At 45.0% G+C, this 22,432-nt stretch overlaps 1 protein-coding gene across 2 annotated transcripts in view; it reads left to right on the forward strand.

Annotated features, from left to right (window-relative positions):
• The window catches only part of LOC100773612 (ribosomal protein S6 kinase alpha-2), a 280,709-nt gene that overhangs the window by 31,567 nt on the left and 226,710 nt on the right, over positions 1 to 22,432 (forward strand). For both annotated transcript variants that reach the window (XM_027401140.2, XM_035440447.1), the window contains one exon: positions 18,288 to 18,347. In XM_027401140.2, coding sequence (XP_027256941.1) covers positions 18,288 to 18,347 — 60 coding nt within the window. The remainder of the gene's footprint in view (positions 1 to 18,287; positions 18,348 to 22,432) is intronic.

The following is a 22,432-nucleotide window of genomic DNA, read 5'->3' on the forward strand; positions in this document are numbered from 1 at the left end:
ATGAGATATGCCATAGATGAACTTGGAAAGCAAAATTCAAAATGCAGAGTGAATTCCTTGTAATTAGAATTTGACACAGTCAGATTTGCAGTTATCTGATCCTGGAAAGCACTGTGTGAATTCAGCCATCCAAGGCCAAGAAGGAGCAGGGCAGGGGTGGAACTCAGGAGCCCTCCTAAGGAGCACTCCTGCTGTGGGACTTGCAGTCCTCCCACCAAGTGTGCAGGTCCCCGCCTGTCAACACCCTCAGTCTATGACAGAGCAAACTTAGGAATTACAGGAGAGGGAACTGGAGTGGTTCCTAAGGAGCAGGCGAGGATGCGGGACACTTCCCACCCCTGAAACTACAGACAGAATTGAGAAGCAAGACTTCACAGGGGTCTAAAAATTTATTCCGAGTTATTGTATTTGTCTGGAAACGAAACGAAACCCATGAGGCCTCTTTTGCTCCAAACTGTCAATTATTTCCCATCAGAGATGGAGAGTTCCTGACTTGTATAGCAATGTTCTTGGCAAAGTTTAGTTTAGTTTTCAGTGAGATTTTCATAATTTACAACCTGTCCAACAGTCCTAGGCTTGTTTCTCTGGGACTCAGCTGTTACTCAGAGTAGAGATGCTCCCAGGGCAATTGGAAAACAGGAAAACTAGTTGAGCTCCTAGTTACTCACGAAGGGGGTGTGAAGCTGCAGGAAAGAGGAAGTGGAATCAGCTTGTGAGGATCTCTCCCATCCACAGCCTGGTGTTCAAGGAGGTATGTGTGTGTGTGTGTGGGGGGGGGGTTGATGTTAAACATCAACATCCCAGAGGAGGATTTCTGCTGTGAGGAGCATGGGAGAGAAGTGCAGTGGGGCTGTCACAGACCCCATACTGGGTACTTGCAATGTCCCCTTGCAGAAGTGACAGTGAAGAGACCACTGTATTGGAGGGTGGGCAGGTGACTGCAAACAGCATACTCTTACACGCACTTCTTTCAGGACCAAGGTGTTCTTTTTCTTTTCTTTTCTTTTTTGGCGACAGGAGAAGGGATCTCGTGTATCCCAGGCTAGCCTAAAACTCACTATGTAGCCGAGGACCATCTTGAATTTCCGAGACTCTTCCTTCACCTTCCAAATACTGAGGTCACATCCAGGTACCATCACCAAAGTCTCATAAGATATTCTTCCCACTAATTCCAGAGTCTGCCATGTACTTGGCACCCATTGTTCAGCCTTGTAATTACCATCCTGATGAGGTTCCGAAATATTTTTAGCAGACTCTGGAGTCACTAGAGAAAGACTGCATTATGTTTAATGTAATTTTCTTGTTAAGTGAATTTTAATTTATGAGAGCTGTTATTCCAGGAACTATCTAGGTAACTGGATTATAAAGAACAGATGATTATCCAAGACTTTTCTTCCCTCCATACAGAACTGTAGTAGAATCCAGACTGCACTCAGATTTACAAAAGTCTACTGGGCTTTATTCTAAAAGGCTAGGGGATATCTTCTTGTGGTCAAAGGATTAAAAATCATTCTTGCATATTTAAAGCATCTTTTAAAGATGAGGAATGCTGGTTCTAGATAGCATACTTAGAACGTTTTGCTTTTTAAAAAAGTCTCAAAATTTACATACATTGTCTCACTATGGGTCTTGGGGACAATGGTCTTAACTCACAGGCGGTGGGACATGGTTGCTGCTCAGCATGGGCTCTCTATGCAGTCCAGCCTCATGCCATCCAAATGCAAGCATAGCACCGCTCCAGGTTGGCCAACAACTGTCTCTGCACTTAGGCATGAACAGTTATTTTATAGATACAAGTAAGCGTTCTGTCACTTACTTGTCTGCCACCCAGATGTCTCCCTCTGCCAGGATGAGCTCTGCATGGATGATACAGGCTGGGAATAAATTGGAAATTGGCCAGCCAAGGGTAGGGTTGTTAGGCCTACCCTATGTGTGACTATGGGAGACACATCAAGGACAGTGCCAGGAGTTTGCTTTTTCCCTGTGAGTGCATGCTGAGGCTTGCTGTTGTTGTTGGCCATCTCATAAGTAGATTAGAGAGAGATGGCTTGCCCTATGGCAGCTAAGGCCCTGCTAGGAGAAGGAACGTTGCTATCTGTGTGTGGCCCTGTGTGGTCACATTGTGTGAAGTATACAGTAAGACTTCCTTCCCCAGAGCTAATGCACACTGAGCTGTTTAGAAGTATTTATTTTGTAACTACTTTAAAGTGTTTTTGGAATCTATTTGGAGCTCCAAGGGAGGGAATTCTGTAAGTCATGTGGGTTAGGCCACAGATAACATTTGCAGATGAGAAGCACCGAGGTGGGCAAGCACAGCCTATTCTCCTATACATCGCAGTTATGTTGTGTAGTTGTCACAAATATGAAACAGTGAAGACTCCACCACTGCTCCTCATGAGTGTTTGCTCATAACAGGGTTAACAGCTGGTTAGCCATACAGCCTTGTTTTGTGTGTGTCTGTTTGATTAATGTCTATTATTTTGTTCTCATGGCCCAGGCACATGCTATCTCTCATGTTGACTGAAGCTTCTCTTGCATGTGTGCATCCCCTTCTGTACTTAGGAACATAAACAACACTTTTGACACTTGGATCAGGGCTACTCGGAGAGGGAAATCAACAGAGGACAAAAAACTCAGAATGTGTGAATTGAAATAGACGGTGAAAGGATGCTTGTTAGAGTGTGATCTGAACCATTCAGGAGGAGACTCCCTATGTTCAATCACAGCAAGGGGGTGAGGGTGCCAAGAAACTCAAAATTTTCAGCCTCTGTGAATGTCCTAGAATGACCTTGGATCTCCTAGTTTGTTGATGTTTTTCATAGGGAAGCATGTGGAATTTTGTTTGTGTTTTCTTGGGCACCACCCAGATGTTCTTATTAACTATCTTTTCTTTAATTTCATTCAGCTGTTTCTGTGTGTCTTCTGTAAAATCCTCAGATGGTTTGATGAAGTCTATAACTTCTGTGTACGGGGTTCATTCATCTAGGTCATTCTCACCAGCAGACATTTCTACAGGACAGGTGTAGGGGACACTGTAACCACACCTGCTAGGGGCTGGCTACTGGTGTGCTCACAGGCGTGGTCAGGTAAACCTGTATCCAGCCTCTAGCAGGTGTGGTTACAGTGTCCCCAACAGATGGGTGGGCTTTGGAGAGAAGATACTGCTTTGATCTTTCTTATTCTTTGTATTTTTGCAATGAAATTTGGGTGTGTGGACTTCCATTGTCAGTTCTGTGTCTGACATGGACAGAGCAAGTTGGGGCAGAAGAGAGGGACTGTGGGCCAGGTTGGGTCTGGAGGTTGGAAATTGATTCAGTAGGATGAAGTTGGGTGGGTACAGGGCATTGCAGGATGAGCATCCCAACCTAAGCCTGGGGTGTAGGGATGGGTCTAGGGTTAGGAAAGGTGTGCTGGGGGTGGGGGGAGGAGAAGGACCAGACAGACTCACTGGGATAGACCCTGAAGGAGGGTGTGCTAGATATGGCTGGGTGGAAGGCTTGGATGTGGCATGGGAGGGGCCACCAAAGAAGATGTCTAAATAAATAAAAAACTCAAAACATTGAATATAATAAAATGACTAAAATTTGATTTATCAGAAATCATATGAATTTCTCTTCCTTTTCTCCCTTCACCTATTCTTCCAGGCAGTGTCTCCTTCCTGCATGGAGAACTGCCTTCATGGCTTACAATTTGCTTGCAGACTTCATCAAGTAAATGCTATAAAACACCAGTACATTTTCATTAAAAACCATTTGCAGAAGTGCTAATGTCATAATGGTTTTTATCGTCTCAACTCCACAGAGACACTGAGTTCACAATTGCCTAGAGAATTTCTCAGTGTTGCTCTCTCTTCTGTCACCACTCAGATCCTGCTGCTCTAGAGCAGGCGTCTTCCTTGCTTTAGAACCTCCCTACTGAAAAAGCTGAAATTTGAGTCCTCCTTCAGCTGTTTTACATTATTCATTTCCTTTGCCATTACAGGACAAACTGAAGTCACTCCTCAAGTATCTCATGAAAACAAACTTTAATTTGGGCAAACAATTGAGGTTAGGATAAGGGAGGTTTGCAGTTATCTCTGGTGAAGAAATGCTAAAGGGGGTTGGCCCACTTGGACTCAGACAAAATGCAGCGCGCTTAGTGGCCCATGAACACCAGAAACTTAGCCCTCAGTTCTGGAGACTAACTATCCACACCAAGGTGTTCTGTGTACCCTATTCCCAGTTCAGAGATGCAAACTCCTTGTTGCATCCTTGCCTGGTAGAAGGCCGAAACTCTCTGGGGCCTCTACTCTCACTTCCAAAGCTCCATTCTCAAGACCTGATTACCTCATCAGGGCTGGCCTCCTGACATGGCACACTGGGGCTAGGCTTCAACATGGTAATTTGGAGGGGACACATGGACCACAGTACCCATCACCTGGACACTTGTGAGTACAACCTGATTGATTCCTCATTCTTGCTGATGAGTTTGTTCCTTCTATAATAAAGTGTCTTGAGCTTCATATTTTACAAAACCAGACATTTATTTTCCATATCACAGGGGCTGACTGTCAAGGTCAAGGAGCCAATAGGTTGCATCTCTAGGGAAGGCAGCTCTCTGCTTTCATCCCCAGAGGGCACAAATGCTTCGTCCTCATGTGACAGAAGGGCAGAAGGGCCTTGTTTATTCACTGCAACCCTTTTATAAGGCCAGCAATCCCATTGCCTCCTCTTGAGCCATCAGTACTGTATCTGGCGTTCAGAGTCTCACTGTGAACTCTGCACCTAAGCTACCATACCGTCTTCCTCTTTAGTCTCACTCCTTGCCCTGGCATCTGGTCTTGGAGAGCAGGTTGTGGAGGTTGTTATGGAACTACTAGGCCTGACTCTTGGACAGGGCAGATGTACTCAAAGTTTGTCCAGGCCTTATGGATGCCTGCCTATTGCTTAATTGCCCTGTTAGAATGAGTTATTGTGAACTGTTGAGGAGCTGGTCTGATTGAGTTAAGATACTCGTCCTGCACCCATAGGAGTCCTTTATAGCAGAAACAAACAGTCCCAACTGATCTCTCACCAGCTCCCATTAGGGCCTCATGGGGAAGTGGCTGCATCTCTCAGCATGTAAACATCCTGGTATTTTACAATAGAGCTCGTAGCACTCCTTAGTGTTTCCATGGTAATTTGACAACTTGCCAAGCCTCTTCAAAAAATACACAAAAAATGTGTTTTTCTGAGAATGCAAAAATCTGTCGTCAGTCTTTCCTTTAGCTTGGATTCCCATTCTACTCAACCCCTTGGAATGTTAAGCCAAACATTAGGTTCTCTTTCCCCTACATGCTGCCCCCCCACCCAAACATTGTATCCATTACATTTCTTCATTAAAAAATTTTTCTTTTCTTCAGTAAAAAAAATTCTAAATTGAAATCCAGTTTTAAATGTAATGTTCTGTTATCACAAGCTCTATTGTTTGAGTTAAATTTAGAATCAATGTTAGTATATAATTGATTAGTTACCCTCTTTGATAAGAAGTAAAGTGGCTGGGAACTGGATATGCATGATGCTGTATGTACTTGGGTGTCTGTGCAGGGCCCTCCCTGTCTGTGCTAAGCAGGACTCTGTATCATTTCCTCTAGTTCTCAGCCATCATGAACAGAAGCAAACATGTCCACATAAACAGCCGTGGGAAGGTGGAAGTGAAAAGAGGTTTGCTCTAATGATGTCACTTTTTTTTTTTTTTTTTGGAGCTTCTTCCAAGTATATGCCAGGAATCAGCTAGCTAGTGCTACAAAAACTCACTTGAAAAGCCCTGCTGGCTGATGACCTAAATAACTGAGCATGTGCACAGCCCCCCAGGCAGTGTGCCTTTCTCTCTGCCTCTCTGTAGTGTTTCCCCTCACTCTGGCCTGGGGGACCTGCAGGGTTGGGAGGCCTTGGGTTTTCCTGCCTGGGATTGTAGGTAACAAGAGGAGTGGGATGTTCTTCTCTCTGTGGCTCTGGAAGCAACACTTAATTTCTTAATTAGTGATTGATGGAGGAGGGCCCAGCCCATTGTGGGTGGGGCCAGACCTGGGTTGGTGGTCCTGTTTTCTAAAAGAAAGCAGGCTGAACAAGCCATGAGGAGTAAGCCAGTTAGCAGCACCCTCCATGGCCTCTGCAACAGGTCCTGCCTCCAGGTTCCTGTTGTGTTTGAGTTCCTGCCCTGACTTCCTTCAGTGATGAACAGTGATGTGGAAGTATAAGCCAAATAAACCCTCTCCTCCCCAGGTTGCTTTGGTTATGGTGTTTCATCACAGCAATAGAAACCAAACTAAGACAACATCCAACAACCACCTTACAACAACATCTCAACTGGTGTTTGGCCCAACATCTATGCTCCATGACCCAGCCACACGGATATAGTAGTTACCACCCTAGGGCTCAAGGGGCCATGATTAACCAGGAGTGAGCAGATCCATTCTCAGGAGGTCTCAGTTCCATCTGGGGCAGAGTAAGACACATCTCCTGAGTGAACTCTGTCTGTTGTTGCTGCACTTCCTGGTTTATGAGGTTGAGCCAGGTATGAAAGATAGTTTCTACATGGGGCCCCAGCACCATGCTCCTGTTGGGGCATGGTCCCAAGGGATTCGGGGAGGTTATTCCACCTGTGTAACCCGGGATCTGTTATCCTTTCTCCCAGTGGCTGTGACCTTTCTGGCTGAGAGTCCACACCATTCTTGGAAGCGTGACTAAGAGCCTGACTGATGGTTTATACTGAGCTCTTAACCTATTAACACCTTTAAGGTGATTTTTTTTTCTTTTGTGAACTGGCACTCTCAGAAAGGTCCACACTGGTGTTAAAGATCCTACAGGGCTAACTGACCTATTAGAAGTCTGATTGCTGAGACCCCAGGGTGAATTATCTTGAGCTGTCTTACATCTCAAAAGATCACCTGTGAGACCAGTTTGGTTTTGTTCTTTCCAACATGTTTTCATTCACTTCATTACACATTTTGTGATTTTATAATTAGCTTGTTTTCTCTCTTTAGCATTGCTCTCATCTGGAATTCTTGACTCAGAGTGGCCTTTTAGCTCTTCTGTCTTTGACTCAGGGTGGATGATCTCCTTAGGCTCTGGTTTGTGAGGACAGTTTAGATACCCTCTCTTCCTCAGCATTCCTCCGGGGTGGGCTTTGTGTGGTGGCTCGCCTGGGAGTTGAGTGTGTGTGTGTGTGTGTGTTTGTGTGTGTGTGTGTGTGTGTGTGTGTGTGTTCCAGGCTAGCACAGAACCAACTGTCATGTTAAACTTCAGCTTGACCTACACCGCTGTTACGGATTCATGAAATCTCACCGCAGGCCCATGCCTGCCACTCTGAATTAGCAGGGAAGTCTTACAGCACACATGTATTTAGCCTGGGTCTGTTTCCTTGCTCCGTCCTTAGGTAACGTTGGGTTCTAGTGAAGCTTGCCTGCACAGTGCATTACCTGCAGTACGTTATACTGAGTGGTCAGGCCCTGGGGAGAACAGTGAACTGCTAAGTGGACACAGTCATGCAGGCACTGGGAATACCCCACACACCATACTTTAATTGCACTAGATGCTTAGTTGTTTTCTTGTGTGAGGTAATCTGGGTCACATGGGAATTAGTCATGTGTGTACCCACATCTGTTTGATTTCCAGTGCTGGCAACATTACCAGGCCCTCGTATTCTAGGTTAGTGCTCTATATCACTGGGTTGTTAGACTTCCAACCCAATTGTTTAATTGTTAAAATGATCAATATTGGGTTATGGAAAATTCACCTCATTAACAAAATAAATGAAACAAAATCCTAAACCTGAAGATAGCAGAGGTGGAAACTCCCGGCAGGGCCACAGGTCAGTCTAAAGATGCCACCCCCTCTTAGCCCCCTGGACTTTCACTTTGTTTACTGTTGTTTGCCCTCTCAGCAGGTGTCACCTGGTCCTGGGGTTTCTGATGGCCCCTGCTGTGGGTAGAGAGCCTCCAGGTGGCTCCTTCTTCACTAGCCTCCCATGAGCCAGAGCTGGGTGTAAAAGGAGATCTCCAACTGCCATCCATAAGGCCCAAGTCCAGCCTCCACGCTGATCCCACTGTGTAAGGTCATCAGTTCCAGCTCTCAGCTGAGTGGGCAAGCAAAACCACATGGTCCCTGCTCTGACCCCAGCCTTCCTTGTGTCTGTGTTGCTCTCTGACTGTTCAGTGGTCCCTCCACCCCTGTGGAGGTCCTTCCTCTCTGATGAATGACTGCATAGCCCCTTTGTCTCTCCAGTCCCTGCTCTCTCCAGCCCATGTAGTGGGTGAGGACTGCAGATCCTACTGGTGTGGGGTTCAGGCCTCACGTCCTGGTACCTCTACCTCTTTGTGTACAGTGCCTTTTGTAGAACCCTAAGCCAGTGATCTTGCCCTGTTTCTGCATCTCTTTGGCCTGGCTCAGTGATGCTCCTTCAGGCTCTGAGATGCTCTTCTGATTTCTACCATGAATTTCTGGGGAAATGTGGTAACCCCTTACTCAGCCAGGAGTGTTGGTGAAATGTGTGACAACCAGTTTCTCAGCTCTCAGTGACATTTCAGTGTTGGAAGAGCCACACTCACAGTGTTGGAAGAGTCACTTCTCTGGGCTTTGGCCCACTGGGGACAATAGATTTCTCAGAGTCCTGGATGAGGTCAGAGTGGTCTCCTTGAAAACCCTTATTCTCAGCATGGAAATCCTATTTCTGTGTGCCTGCTCTGGAGCTTCTGGCCTCTCAGACAGCGTGTTGGCCAGCTCCTGGTGCTCCATGTGTGGGTTTCTTCAGCACCCCAAGTCTGTAGGAAATTTCTATTGAGCTTGCACATTGCTCCAGAAAAGTGTTTAAAAGCCACATGTCCATTTCAGCACCAACTGTTTTGAATGTTCAACTGTCATCAGATAGGAGATTTCCCCCCGGAGCCTCAGTAACCTCAGAAAGTATTTCAGGTCCTGTTTGTCTATGAAGCAAGGCCATTTCCTGCTTGTTCTTGGGGCTACTAATAACTTTGCAAAGTACAGCAAGAGCACACACATCTCAGTCCCCTGCCCCAGCAGATGTCCTATGTCTGGAAGGTGAGCTCTGTGTGCTGTCTGTTTCTGTCCCCCAGTGGATGCAGATGGCTCTGGGTTCCTGTGATCACCCTGTGCTCAGTCAGTAGCAGCAACTTTCTGCAGTTTCCGCAGTGTGGCCAACTCTTTAAGTGACTCTGGTGATGGAAGAAAGGAATGTCCACAGTTGACCTGGGAAATGGTGTGGGAGTCTCTGCACGTTCTTCACAGGATGGAGGTGCTGGCCTGCATAGGGTGGGTGTGGGTGTGGGGATATCAAAACCCCCAAACCACCATGAGCACTAGTCCAGTTCTCCAGAAACTGGGTTTTCAAGTGCTTGGCTACAACCACCTCCTTTCATTTTCACAAAGGCTCTCTGGGATTTCACAGGTGGCTGGCCAGAAGCTTGACTTCTCAGTGCAGTCTCTGTAATGCGTCCTCTGCTGCCATCTAGTGTTACAGGATGAATATTCACCTGTAAGTCACTTGAAAGCTGAAGGACTCAAGGGACTGAGAACCTCCAAGCATGCATACACTTGTGCATATGTGTGATATGTGTCTATGATATGTATGTGATATGTTTACTATGTGTGTGTATGTTGTGTATGTGAATTCAGGCTGTGTGTACCATGGTGTGGACGTAGAAGTAGGGGGACAATCTTGAGTGTTGGTATTCACCTTCTTTGTTTGAGATTGGGTTTATTGGTTGTTTTCCAGCATGTGGAAATACTCTGCTAGGTGGCCCAGGAGCTTCTAGAGTTTCTGTCTCTATCTCCATCTCTCCATAGAACTGTTGGTGTTACAGACACGTGTGCTACATGGCCAGTTTGTATTGCATGTAGGGATTTGAACTCGGTTCCTCGGCCTTGCATAGTAAGTGATTTTTCTACACTGAGCCCTTTCCTCAGTCCCTAAATGACTTTAAAAAAAGACATAACTCTTTATAGAAATAGAATTTAGGTGGTGACAGGCTTGGCTATACCCAGGCCTTTAGCTTGGGGCCCTTTGCCCCCTCCCCAAAATGGTCTGTAGTCTCTCTCTGGGCCACATCTTTATGGACCTGGAGCTATGTGGCATGGAACCTTGGGCTAGATGAATAGAATGTTCTCAAAGAAAGGCCAGAGGCTCATGGAGTCTCCATGATATTAAAATGTAAAGGAGGGCTCCCATGTCATTAGCAGGGCCAGCATCAAAGGTCTCTGCCACTGGAGACCACATGTTTCTCTTGTGTCTGTTGGGCTCTCTTCACCTTGACTATACAAATGGGGAAATTGAGGCTGAATGGTGGATTGACTTGCCCAAGTCTGAATTCTGGTTGGCAGATGAGGAGGACGCAGGGGCCCTTGCAAGTTTGCAGCATGACCTTGGTAGTGGGTGTGATGTCGTGAGAGCCAAAACTCCTCTAGGACAATCATCATTAACATGGTGCCATGTTCTGATGGGAGTTCACAGCACAGGGTAGCCTGCTGGGCTCCAGAAAGTTACCACCCAAAGGGATGGGCTTTTCTAGACTCCTGTGTGCTGACGTCATTTAGAAGATGACATACACATGTCACCACATGGGTGCCGAGGACAGAGGACCACTTGTGGGAGTTGGTCCTCTCCTTCCTTCATGTGGGCCAAGGGATTGAACAAGTCATCAAGTTTGGTGGCAAGCACCCCGCCCCCCCCACCACACACACACACACACACACACACACACACACACACACACACACTAATGTAAAACACAGAGAAACTAATTTAAAAATCTTTAGAAAATAGCATACACATTGGATCTCCTTGCTGCTCTCCAGTGTGGCTGTGCAGAGGTGTATACAGAGTCTTTTCCATCATCGAGTGGTCAGGGGCCTCTTCATCTTCAGCTTGTCTAAGGGGTCAGTCTGGAAGAATGTGGAGGATTGGAGATAGTGTGGTCTCTAGACAAGAAACCCCAGGCAACACGAGGGCTGCAGTGTGCTGCCCGTGTCTGTCATACAGGCATCCTTTAGACTGTTCCCACTCCCCTTCCTATGTCCTTTCCACCTGCCCATCACAGAGACTCCACAGGGGACGTGAGACTTGTCTTCTCCACTCACTCCTGGGCAGACAGGAGTAGGACAGGGCGTTTGGAGCCAAGGCCCACCCAGGCCTGGCTCAGGAGGGAGGAGCATGTGGGCTCATTGGCAGGTGGAGAGAATGGCAGAGGGACTGTTATGAGAATCGAGTCAGGGGTTGGAAAGGGTAGTGCAACTGCAGTGTTGTGTGTGTGTGTGGGAAATCACTGATTCCTGAGCCACTTCTGAGTCTGGGGGTGAGAAGAGGCAGAGGATCCCAAGTTCTAAATGAGAAAATGGGCATGGATCATGGCTGTTGAGGGTGTTGCTTGGCAGTCTGGTCATGGATAGAGTGAGGTGTGAATACCATGTCATGTCATGCTCCATGTGATGAGGCATCCGCTGGCCAGTGTATCATGTGGCCACTAGGTCTCCCTATGTGTTGAAGTTATAGGAGCCAAGTCAGGCTTGGTAGTGATTTGTCAGAGTCTGTAACTGAACAATAATGGTTTCTATTGGATATGAACCAACCATCCCAAAGTGCAGTGAGGGCTGGGTTTCTCACTATCTCACATGCCTACACTTGGGTCCTCAGCAAAGGTAGCAGGGATGTGGCCAGGCTTGGACCGTGTGATCTCTAGGAGGAAGGGATAGTGATGGAGAAAGCTGTGCACATCTGGATCAGATGGAATTAATGTCCCACAGAAAGAAAGACACCATTTGCCACACACAGAGAAAAGCTGCTGTGTTGACCTAAAGTGGTTCTCTGTGCATGCCAGTACCATGGGAACTGGTATAAAAGCTGCAGGTCAAGTAAGGGAGTGAGCCTTAGAGACTGTGTCTACACTGTATAGCCATCACTGCCTAGCTGGGGACATACTAGGCGGTGACACTCACACACAATCACATGAAAACATCTGGGGCTGATAGCCGCCATCTGCCCCCAAAGGGTATTATTATCTGGGCTGGGAGTTCTGACAGCTCCGAGGTGATTCCAAGGTTCCCAGTATAAGATTCCCAGCCTCCTGTTGGTCCTATGGAAACATATGCTGAGCTAAGAGTCAGCACCAGTAGGTGCAGGTCTCACCCATACCCAAAAGTTTACATTATGGTAACTTATGACAACCAGGGCAGTCAGTGCAGCACTCGCACGGCAAAACCTCTTGGCCTCATTCATGCAGGTGCCAATTCTGGCTCTCCAGAACAGCTGGGCCACAGTTACTATTGGGAAGCGAAGGCATCGATGTGAATTTTGGCTTTTCCTCATCTCTTTTTTTTATTGTTAAACATCTTTTAATAAATGCATAGAGTATGATCCCCACAGAGAAAACACTTAATAGTATTGAGGCTGGGAAACTGATGTCTGGACAAGTCCAGCACAAAGTCAAGGAAATGCGAAGTTCACACAAGAAACATACTGCCCACTTCATATAGCAATTGAGTTCTTTTCAATTTCCTGGCTGAAAGCAACTTGCTAAAAGACCTTAGCATACTGAATTCTGAGTGCATCCTTGAGGGAGTATCTTGGGTTCAAACTATCCAACACTGAAGCAAGATGTAGAATTCTCTAAACAGAGTGATGACACTGCTTTTCCTCTAACTTTCCATTTTTCTCTTGCTTTGATCAAGGAGAGGGAATTAGTTTCTTAGTTCTGCATATCTTGCAACCCAAGACCAGGAAACCAGAGGGTAAACAACTAGGGGTTAACATATAGCATTCAGCTGTCTGCTCAGAAGGAAGGAGTTACTTCCAGCTGACATTACTCACCTGTACCTTACCATGAATAGCCTTTTCCTTAGTGCCTTCCCTATGGCTTCCCTTCTCCTACTCTAAGTGGCACATCTGGCATGACAGGCTTGTAACTAACAGACCTGAGCTTCACCAGCTACTGTATAATCTTAGACTTCTGAACCTTTTGTATGTGGGAGGAGGAGACTGCCAGCAGCCAGGTTGGGCTACTACCTTTCATTCACTACTACCCCAGTGAACATTGCCATGAGAATCATCCTGTACCAAGAATTATATTATATGATTTAATCGTCACCATAATTCATTTTTCCCCAATGGGTAAGTTGAAACAGACAAAATGATGCCTTCTTCAAGGTCCCACTGCTTGTCAGTAGTAGAATAATTTGAAGCCTGTTGATCCAACCATGGAATTCCATTTTATCAATGAGATAAAAATAGCTGTAGATAATGTAAGATGTTATGGGAACTCTTACATTTTATTCATTTAACTCACACATGTTGAATATCTCTGCATATTTTAATTTGATTTAATGCCTACTGTGCTAAAGGCAGTCAACACCAAGGTCTCTTTAATTCTGTACCTTTGGAATTCACAGAGAGTCAGAGATCAAACTTCTGATACTTGTCCTTGGGTCTGATCTACTATCTCCTGGTGGCTTTCTGAGTTCAAAGGCCATAACAAAACAAGACCAAAACAATAAAATAGTCTACACATGTACCCATGAATAGAGATGTGTGTATCTATTTAGCCAAATTACTTCTAGAATGGATGGGGGTTACACATTTTTAAAATTTTTTAGCTTATATATATATGTATATATTTATATTTATATAAAAACAGCAATAATGGCAATATGTTATCATCAATAGCAGCAACAGCTTTTCCAGGTTCTGTAGTCCTTTGAACAAAATTGTAGAGACATCCATCACACTCCATTTTAAAAAAAACAAAAAACAAACAGAAACAAAAAAACAAACAAACAACAACAAAAAAGTAAAAAACAAAATCCCAGAAGACAACACAGTTCTGTTACTCTTGTGGTACTTGGGACCATTTTTTTTTTAATTAGTTTCTCAGTCATCATCTGGGAGGAAACTATACTGAGCAACATCGTTAAAAACAGCTCTGATAAAGCATGGTCACTACTGTGTATCATAAAGCAGGTCCACATATGAGTGAGTACATATCATGTTTGTCTTTTTGTGATTGGGTTACCTCGTTCAGAATGGTTTCTTTGAGTTCCATCCATTTTCCTGCAAATTTCAAGATTCCATTTTTTTTTTTTGTGCTGAGTAGTACTCCATTGTGTAAATGTACCACAATTTCTCTATCCATTCTTCGGTTGAGGGGCATCTAGGCTGCTTCCAGTTTCTGGCTATTACAAATAACACTGCTATGAACATGGTTGAACATATGTCCTTGTTATATGAATGTACTTCTTTTAGGTATATGCCTAGGAGTGGAATTGCTGGATCTTGTAGTAGACTCATTCCCATTTTCTTGAGGAGTCGCCATACTGATTTCCACAGTGGCTGTACAAGTTGGCACTCCCACCAGCAGTGGAGGAGTGTTCCTCTTTTTCCTCATCCTCTCCAGAATAAACTGTCATTGGTATTTTCGATTTTAGCCATTCTGACAGGAGTAAGATGGTGTCTCAAAGTTGTTTTGATTTGCATTTCCCTGATGACAAAGGATGTTGAACACTTTCTCATGTGTCTTTCAGCCATTTTAGATTCCTCTATTGAGAATTGTCTATTTAGTTCTGTACCCCACTTTTAATTGGGTTGTTTGGTGTTTGGGGGACTAGCTTCTTGAGTTCTTTGTATATTTTGGAGATCAGCCCTCTGTCAGATGTGGGGTTGGTGAATATCTTTTCCCAGTCTGTGGGCTGCTGTTTTGTCTTGCTGACTGTCTCCTTTGCCTTACAGAAGCTTCTCAGTTTCAGGAGGTCCCATTTATTAATTGTTGATCTCAGTGTCTGTGCTACTGGTGTTATGTACAGGAAGCAGTCTCCTGTACCAATTAATTCAATGGTATTTCCCACTTTATCTTCTAATAGGTTCAGTGTGGCTGGGTTTATGTTGAGATCTTTGATCCATTTTGACTTAAGTTTTGTGCAGGGTGAAAGGCTTGGGTCTATCTGTAGTTTTCTACATGTTTGCATCCAGTTATGCCAGCACCATTTGTTGAAGATGTTCTCTTTGTTTCAGTGTATAAATTTGGATTGTTTGTCAAAAATCAGGTGTTCATAGGTGTGTGGGGTAATATCAGGGTTTTCAACTCTATTCCATTGGTCTATCAGTCTATTTTTGTGCCAATACCAAGTTGTTTTCAGGACTATAGCTCTGTAATAGAGCTTGAAGTCAGGGATGGTGATGCCTCCAGAAGTTCCTTTATTGTATAGGGATTATTTGGCTATCCTGGGTCTTTTGTTTCTCCTATATAAAGTTGAGAATTGTTCTTTCAAGGTCTGTGAAGAATTGTGTTGGGATTTTGATGGGGATTACATTGAATCTGTAGATTGCTTTAGGCAAGATTGCCATTTTTACTATGTTGATCCTACCTATCCAAGAGCAAGGGAGATCTTTCCATTTTCTGGTATCTTCTTTAATTTCTTTCTTTAGAGTCTCAAAATTCTTATGGTACAGATCTTTCACTTTTTTGGTTAGTGTTACTCCAAGGTATTTTATGTTGTTTGTGGCAATTGTAAAGGGTGATGCTTCTCTGATTTCTTTCTCCACCAATGTGTCATCTGTATATAGTAGGGCTACAGATTTTTTTGAGTTAATCTTGTATCCTGCCACTTTGCTGAAGGTGTTTATCAGCTGTAGGAGTTCCCTGGTTGAGTTTTTCGGGTCACTTATGTAGACTATCATATCATCTGCAAATAGTGAAAGTTTGACTTCTTCCTTTCTGATTTGTATTCCCTTGATCTCCTTTTGTTGTCTTATTGCTCTAGCTAGAACTTCAAGGACAATATTGAAGAGGTATTGAGAGAGTGGACAGTCTTGTCTTGCCCCTGATTTTAGAGGAATTGCAATGAGTTTCTCTCCATTTAATTTGATGTTGGCTGTTGGCTTTTATTATGTTGAGGTATGTTCTTGTTATCCCTGATTTCTCCAGGACCTTTATCATGAAGGGATGTTGGATTTTGTCAAAGGCTTTTTCAGCATCTCGTGAGATGATCATGTAATTTTTTTTCCTCAGTCTGTTTATATGGTGGATTACATTGATGGATTTTCATATGTTGAACCATCCTTGCATCCCTGGGATGAAGCCTACTTGATCGGGATGGATGATTTCTCTGACGTGTTCTTGGATTTGACTTGCCAATATTTTATTGAGAATTTTTGCGTCAAGGTTCATGAGGGATATTGGTCTGTAGTTCTCTTTCTTAGTAGTGGCTTTGTGTGGCTTGGGTATCAAGGTTATTGTGGCCTCATAGAAAGAGTTTGGTAATGACCCTTCTGCTTCTATTGTGTGTTTTCCTCATCTCTTATTCATTAGTGAATGTGAGCCAAGGCAAAGAGGATAGAGAACAGAGGACAGCATGGCAGGGGATGCCTGGATCAAACAGAAGATGAGAATTCTCTTTTTAAAAAATGGTATTTATTGATTGTGTGTGTACGTACACTTGCATGCCATGGTGCATGTGTAGAGGTATTGAAAGATTTTAGTTTGCTGAGAGAAAAGGTTTTGAAAGATTTTGTTCACAGAGAGAAAACGTTTCCCACAGGCCTTGGCCCATTACAAGGAAGTTGGCCCCAACCCCGGGCACATCCTATGGTTTAGACAAGGGTAATCGCCAAGACAACCCTCTTTGGGTCACACCTGGCTGGCCAACAGACAATCAAGGACTTTTCAGGGTACGTTCTGTGGTTTTTCCTTTGTAGAAAAACAGGTCACACCTGGGTAACCACTGTAACATGAGATCATACTTTGTAATCAATCACTTTATGCCCCTTGCCTGTATGCTGATCTGCGGTTTTTTTCCTATATAAGGAGCTTGCACCCCATGCTGGGGTGTGCAGCTTTCCCTATATTGCTGACACCTGAATGCACATTCATTCAATAAACCCTCTTGCTTTTGCAGCTCTTGGTCTGGTTTCTGAGTCTCGGGGGCTCCTCGGGATTCTGAGGCCCTTAGGGGTCTGGGGGTCTTTCAGTATTGGATGGAGAAGAGGGAAAGGGGAAATGACAAAACTGTATTTTAAACAAATAAAAATTTGTATGGAACAAAGCAATTAGAAATTACAGAGTTAGAGCTGGACAGTGGTGTCACACGCCTTTAATCCCAGAACTCAGGAGGCAGAGGCAGGCAGATCTCTGTGAGTTTGAGACCATCCTGGTCTACAAGAGCTAGTTCCAGGACAGCCTCCAAAGCCACAGAGAAACCCTGTCTCGAAGAACCAAAAAAAAAAAAAATTATAGTTGGGCATTACTTCAAGAAGAGTATTGAAACAAACATGAACATTGAAAACTATAGTTTGGCACCCAGAATATCGACCACAATGTGGCTTGATTGACAAAACTAATGCCAAAAATTACAACAAGGACTCAGAGTTACACAAGCCACTAAGACAGCAGAAACTACAAAAGTTGAGAGTATGTGTGTGTGTGTGTGTGTGTGTGTGTACATGCATGCATATGCCACGGTACATGTGTAGAGGTCAGAGGACAGCTCAAGGAATGAGTAAGTCAGTTCTCTCCATCTCCATCTCCATGTGGGTCCTTGGGACTGAACTCAGGTCATCAGGCTTGGTGGCAAGTGTCTTTACACTCTGAGCCATCCCAGAGGCCTGAAAAATGTGTTTCCGGGTGTGCAGAGATGAGAACAGACAATTTGCCCAAGTCCCTACAGACAACTTGCTCAAGTCCCTAAGGGCAAATTGTCAAGTAAATCTGCAAACTTGTTCTAAATCATTACAGCCAAAATGGGTTTGGAAGGTCAAGTTCCTGGTTGAGTGGAGCTTGGGTTTAGGCATCAGTGGTTAAGTGTGGCTGGGATTTTATGTGTGCTACATGTTATAGTTAGGTTTGTGGGTTCCGGCTGCTGCAGGACAGCCAACCTACAATGTAAGATAGTCACTGGGATTTTAGTTACATGTGTGTTACGTGTTATAGTTAGGTTTGTGGGTTCTGGCTGCTGCAGGACAGCCGACCTACAGCTTAAGGCAGTGGACTTTTTCAGTTGGGTTTTGAGGCCCAGGATAGGAACATCATCACTTCCTTTGGCAGAGTTTTAAAAGTTGCACAAAAGCTGCAAGTTCCCCTCTTTGAGTCTTCTCCAAGAGCTCTTTGCCAGCAGCAGGAGCTGCTCTAGGCACCCAAGGTCATGTGGAGGTTTATGTTCAGAAGCAAGAGGCGGGCAGCCTTGGTGGGTACTCATGGGTAGTGAGGGCTACAGAGGGCATGTGCTGTGAACAGACAAACTTACCCATATTCCTTCTCTGCTCTGCTTCCCCAGGGCAAAGGTGACACGACCCCCTCAGCTGAGACACAGCCAGCCTCATCATCGTCCACAGAGGTAAGATGATTCAAGCAGTCACTTCCCCCTGCTAATGTGGCAGGCTCGAGGAAAAGTGATCAATGTGAAGGCTCTCTCAATTTCTTTGGCAGTTTTACTCTGCCTGGCGTCTAACGAAACAAACTGTGATGTGCTCTTTGAAAGACTAAAGTATAAAATTGAAAACTTCTGACATTCTAGTGGAAATGCAAGCACAGTAGGTTGTGCAATAAAGTCTTTGAACAGTAGGGGGTCTGCCTTGTGTGTAATACTGGAGCAGCACCCAGCTAATGTACCTTATTGTAGGGTCTTTTGTTCAGAATCTATGGGTCATCAGGAAAACGTTATTGCATGTGCAACACCCCGTTAAGACATCTATGCCCTGCTGGTGCCTGCCAGCTCTTGTCTCTATCATTGGGAAGGTCAGCGTTTGGGAGCGAGGCCTAAGACAACCATCTTTAGATGGAGATGGTCTTCTCATTTTTCAAATGGCTCTTTGCTTTCAATAACATTGCAAATAAGAAAGTTTGTAAGATGTCTTTATGACACTTCTCCATGTCTGGTTCCCATGACACAAGTAGTCCTTATTGTGTGGGAAGAGGGTGCTAGAACCCAGCCAGATGGTAGATTTTGGCTGGGTGATATTAACTTATGTAGTAGAAGTTGAACAAAACTCTCTCAGTCTTCTTAAAACAAAAAATAAATAATGATGATAATGATAATAATAATAATAACAATAATAATAATCAACAGAAATGAAGAGTAAGAAGGTTGGTAAAGGAAAAGTAAAAATCCTGCAGTGCTCAAGAGTCAGGAGTCCAGGTAGCCCATTCTCTAGGCAACAGGCTTGCTCTCTGTGTGAGAAAGTGATGGGAGGGTGAGGACTCAGGAGGTCCCTGGGGATAGAGGAGGGTCCCTGACACCCACCTACTGCACCTTGAGCAACACAAGACACAGGCTGACTTGTCTTTTCACAGCCTCCGAGTGTTTTTCCTGACAGCCCGACTCTGAGAATGGGTCTGGTAAGAGAGTCTTATCCGTGACAGGATTCTCTCACAGAGCTGGGCTTCCTTTTTGGCGGAAGACTTGTGTTGGTAGAATCACCTAGTTTGTGATACCTGGTGCCAGCTGTGTCATATGTCGGTACCTCACTTGTTTTTGTCTAAGGTAAGATGCATGTCAGAATGCAGTTTTGAAGGGCATCCTAGTTTTAATGAACTTGGGAGAACGATGTTTAGTGCAGAGGTGGGCGGAGGCCTGGGAATCTCTCTCTTCCACTCCTTAGGAAGAGGCAGCTAGGCTGCCGCTGGTAGTGCTTAGCAAAACTTTACTTGTGCCTGTCTGCACAAGGGTGCAAGGAGGTGTTCCTTGTGGAATAGGTACTATTATTGTGATTGTTCTCACAATCCACTCTTAGCCTTGTCATACTGTGAGGAGAGGGTTCAATGTTGAGTGGCTCTTTTGTTCTTGGCTATAGAAATGGATGTAGAGCTCCTCACTTGTAACCCCAGGACATAGGAAAGAGAGAGTAAGATTCCTGTATATTTGAGGCTGTCATGGTCTACATAACAAATATCAGACCCATGAGGGCTATGCAGTAAGTTTCTTTATAGGGGAGGGGGGCAGATAGGAGGGGGAATAGACCAAGGGAATAAAATTATATGTGTTTATTAGGGGTAAGAGTGGATTTAGGAGCCATGGCATGGGGGGTGGGGTAGGGAGCACTCCTAGTGAGTAATTTCTGCAGAAATCAACAGCTTTAAAAAAAAAAGATTTCTTTATTTATTATGTATACACACACCAGAAGAGGGCATCAGATCTCATTATAGATGGTTGTGAGCCACCATATGGCTGGGAATTGAACTCAGAACCTCTGGAACCGCAGGCAGTTCTTTTAACTCCTGAGCCATGTCTGCAGCTCCCCAATCAATGGCTTCTTATGAGGTGTCATCCATAGGACAGTGGTCAGAATTGGAGACTGTCCAGGAGCTCTGCTGTTTCCGTCAGGATGCTGCCTCCAGATGACATCCCAGGTCCAGGCACAGGAGAGCCTCAAGCTTGGCAAGTCCCTTCTGCTCCCATTAGCCCTCAGCCTGGCCATGCTTCCAGAAATGTCCTGGTTATAGCCACCAGGAGGCCCTGGTGTTCAGGGTAAAAACAGATCCAGCTCAGGGTGGAGTTTTGAGGAAGAGAGACTGGCTGGCATGTTGAGGCTCTGGGGTGAGAAGGGACCCCCTCAGCCCTTACTCAGAACAGCCTGGACAGAAGGTAGCCGACAGGGATCACTTAAAAGGGCTGATTCTGGCCTTGTTGTGCTGGTCCTCCTATGTTCTTTCCTTCTTTAACTCTTGCTCTATAAATATTTTTAATAAGACTGCAAAAGCTTATTTTAAAAGACAGTAGTACAAGATGGAGGTCTACAGTGTCCCGGGATGAACTCGTAGCAAAGATTGAGCTGCTGTGGCATGTGGGACACTTCTCTAGTACTGTCAGTCAAGGTGGCCAATGTAATGGTAGTTGTTACATTAAGTTGTTTGTGTATTTTCCAAGACCTGCAAATGGCTTGATTCAATTTTCTCACCGTTGTGATTTTACTGTTTATTTCTTTGGCTGTAGTAAGAAGAAACAATGGAGGTAAAGATTTCTTGGAGGTGTGTTCTGTCTGGGCAGAGTGCAGAGGGCTGGGTCCTGCTGCCTGCGGAGGACGTGCTGTTTCCTTCCCTCCTGTCTTCCTATTACAGCTTTGCTGTGAACACACAGCCCTGTTCTACAGAGAGGGCTGCTCCTTTATCTACTGGGTCTACAGATCCTGACAGAGAGACCACAGTGTTCTCCCAGCTCCCCGAGCTCGCGGGAGCATGCCACTCTGATTACTGTCACACAGCAATAGAGGCCAAGGATGCAGTTTTGCAGCTGGGGAAACAAATGTTGTTGTTGGGTAAAGAATAAAAATAACTAAGCTGGCTCCCATAGAAGAACATGAGGTGCTTGGTGACCCCGGGCACAGGCTTCTCAGCTGCCTACCCAGCTTCCGGACATGTACGTGTGCTGGTTTTCATTCTTAGTCATTTGTGTAATGATCTAGTTTGTGCCAGCTACTTTGATACACAAATGAAATAATGAGATATCTCAAATGCAGAGAGCTGTAGTGTACTGACAGCTTTGAACATGGGGACGCTCCATAAACACCAGGCAGATGTCCTTCCTTCCTGGCTTTGAGGCTTGCTGGCTGATGCCAGCCCCATCTGAGGGGCAAAATTAGTTTCCAGATTAGAATTCAAAGCCTGTGTTCCTCTGCCTCACCTCTAACAGGTCTTTAGTCTTTCTATCCAGCGCCCACCCCTGACTCTGTCTTTAGAGTCATAGTGTTTTTTCTTTCCCTTTTATCATTCCTGGCCTCTGCCTTGAATCTGAAATACAGGAAACAGTATCACAACTGTGCTTTGCTTTTTATGAAGCTGGTCATGTGAAGGTGACATTTGAAAATGGCTGAAGTGTAGGGAGTAAGTGTGAAAGTCTGTGTTTTCGTGTGGTTTCGAGACCAAAGATCCTACAACAAAACTGGCTCTTCCTGCAAAGCCCCTTGCCAGGGCTACCCCAGCTAAGAAGCCCTTTGTCATTCCCACCATGACTGTATAGTAGCACTTCAGGGGCACCAGGTGGGCGCTGACACGCATGGGATAGTAGGGAACTAAGGGAGGCTTCTGGTACAGACATAGGCAGCATTACTGCCATCAACAGGAACATGGGAACGATGTGACTTTTTTGTTTTTTGTCCAGTGTAGCTTCAAGGCTGTAACTTATCATTAGATAGCCTCAAAAGACAACACAGCATTTCAGCCCAGCTTCTCAGAGATGTATCTATTGTAGGCAGGAGAATTTTCTCTGTCTGCCAGTCCCACTGGACTTGTTTCTTTCCGCCCACCGGGAGCCGCTTATGAAATAACACTCTGAGGCTTATTATCAGCTGCAATTGTTTGGCCAATGGCTTAGACTTCTTACTGGCTAGCTCTCTCTCATAAATTATCCATTTCTATTCATCTGTGTATCACCAAGTGGTTGTAGCTTACCGGTGATGCCCTGGCATCATGCTTCCCCGGCAGGCT

Source organism: Cricetulus griseus, chromosome 2 (assembly GCF_003668045.3).
Source record: "Cricetulus griseus strain 17A/GY chromosome 2, alternate assembly CriGri-PICRH-1.0, whole genome shotgun sequence".
Classification (NCBI taxonomy): domain Eukaryota; kingdom Metazoa; phylum Chordata; class Mammalia; order Rodentia; family Cricetidae; genus Cricetulus; species Cricetulus griseus.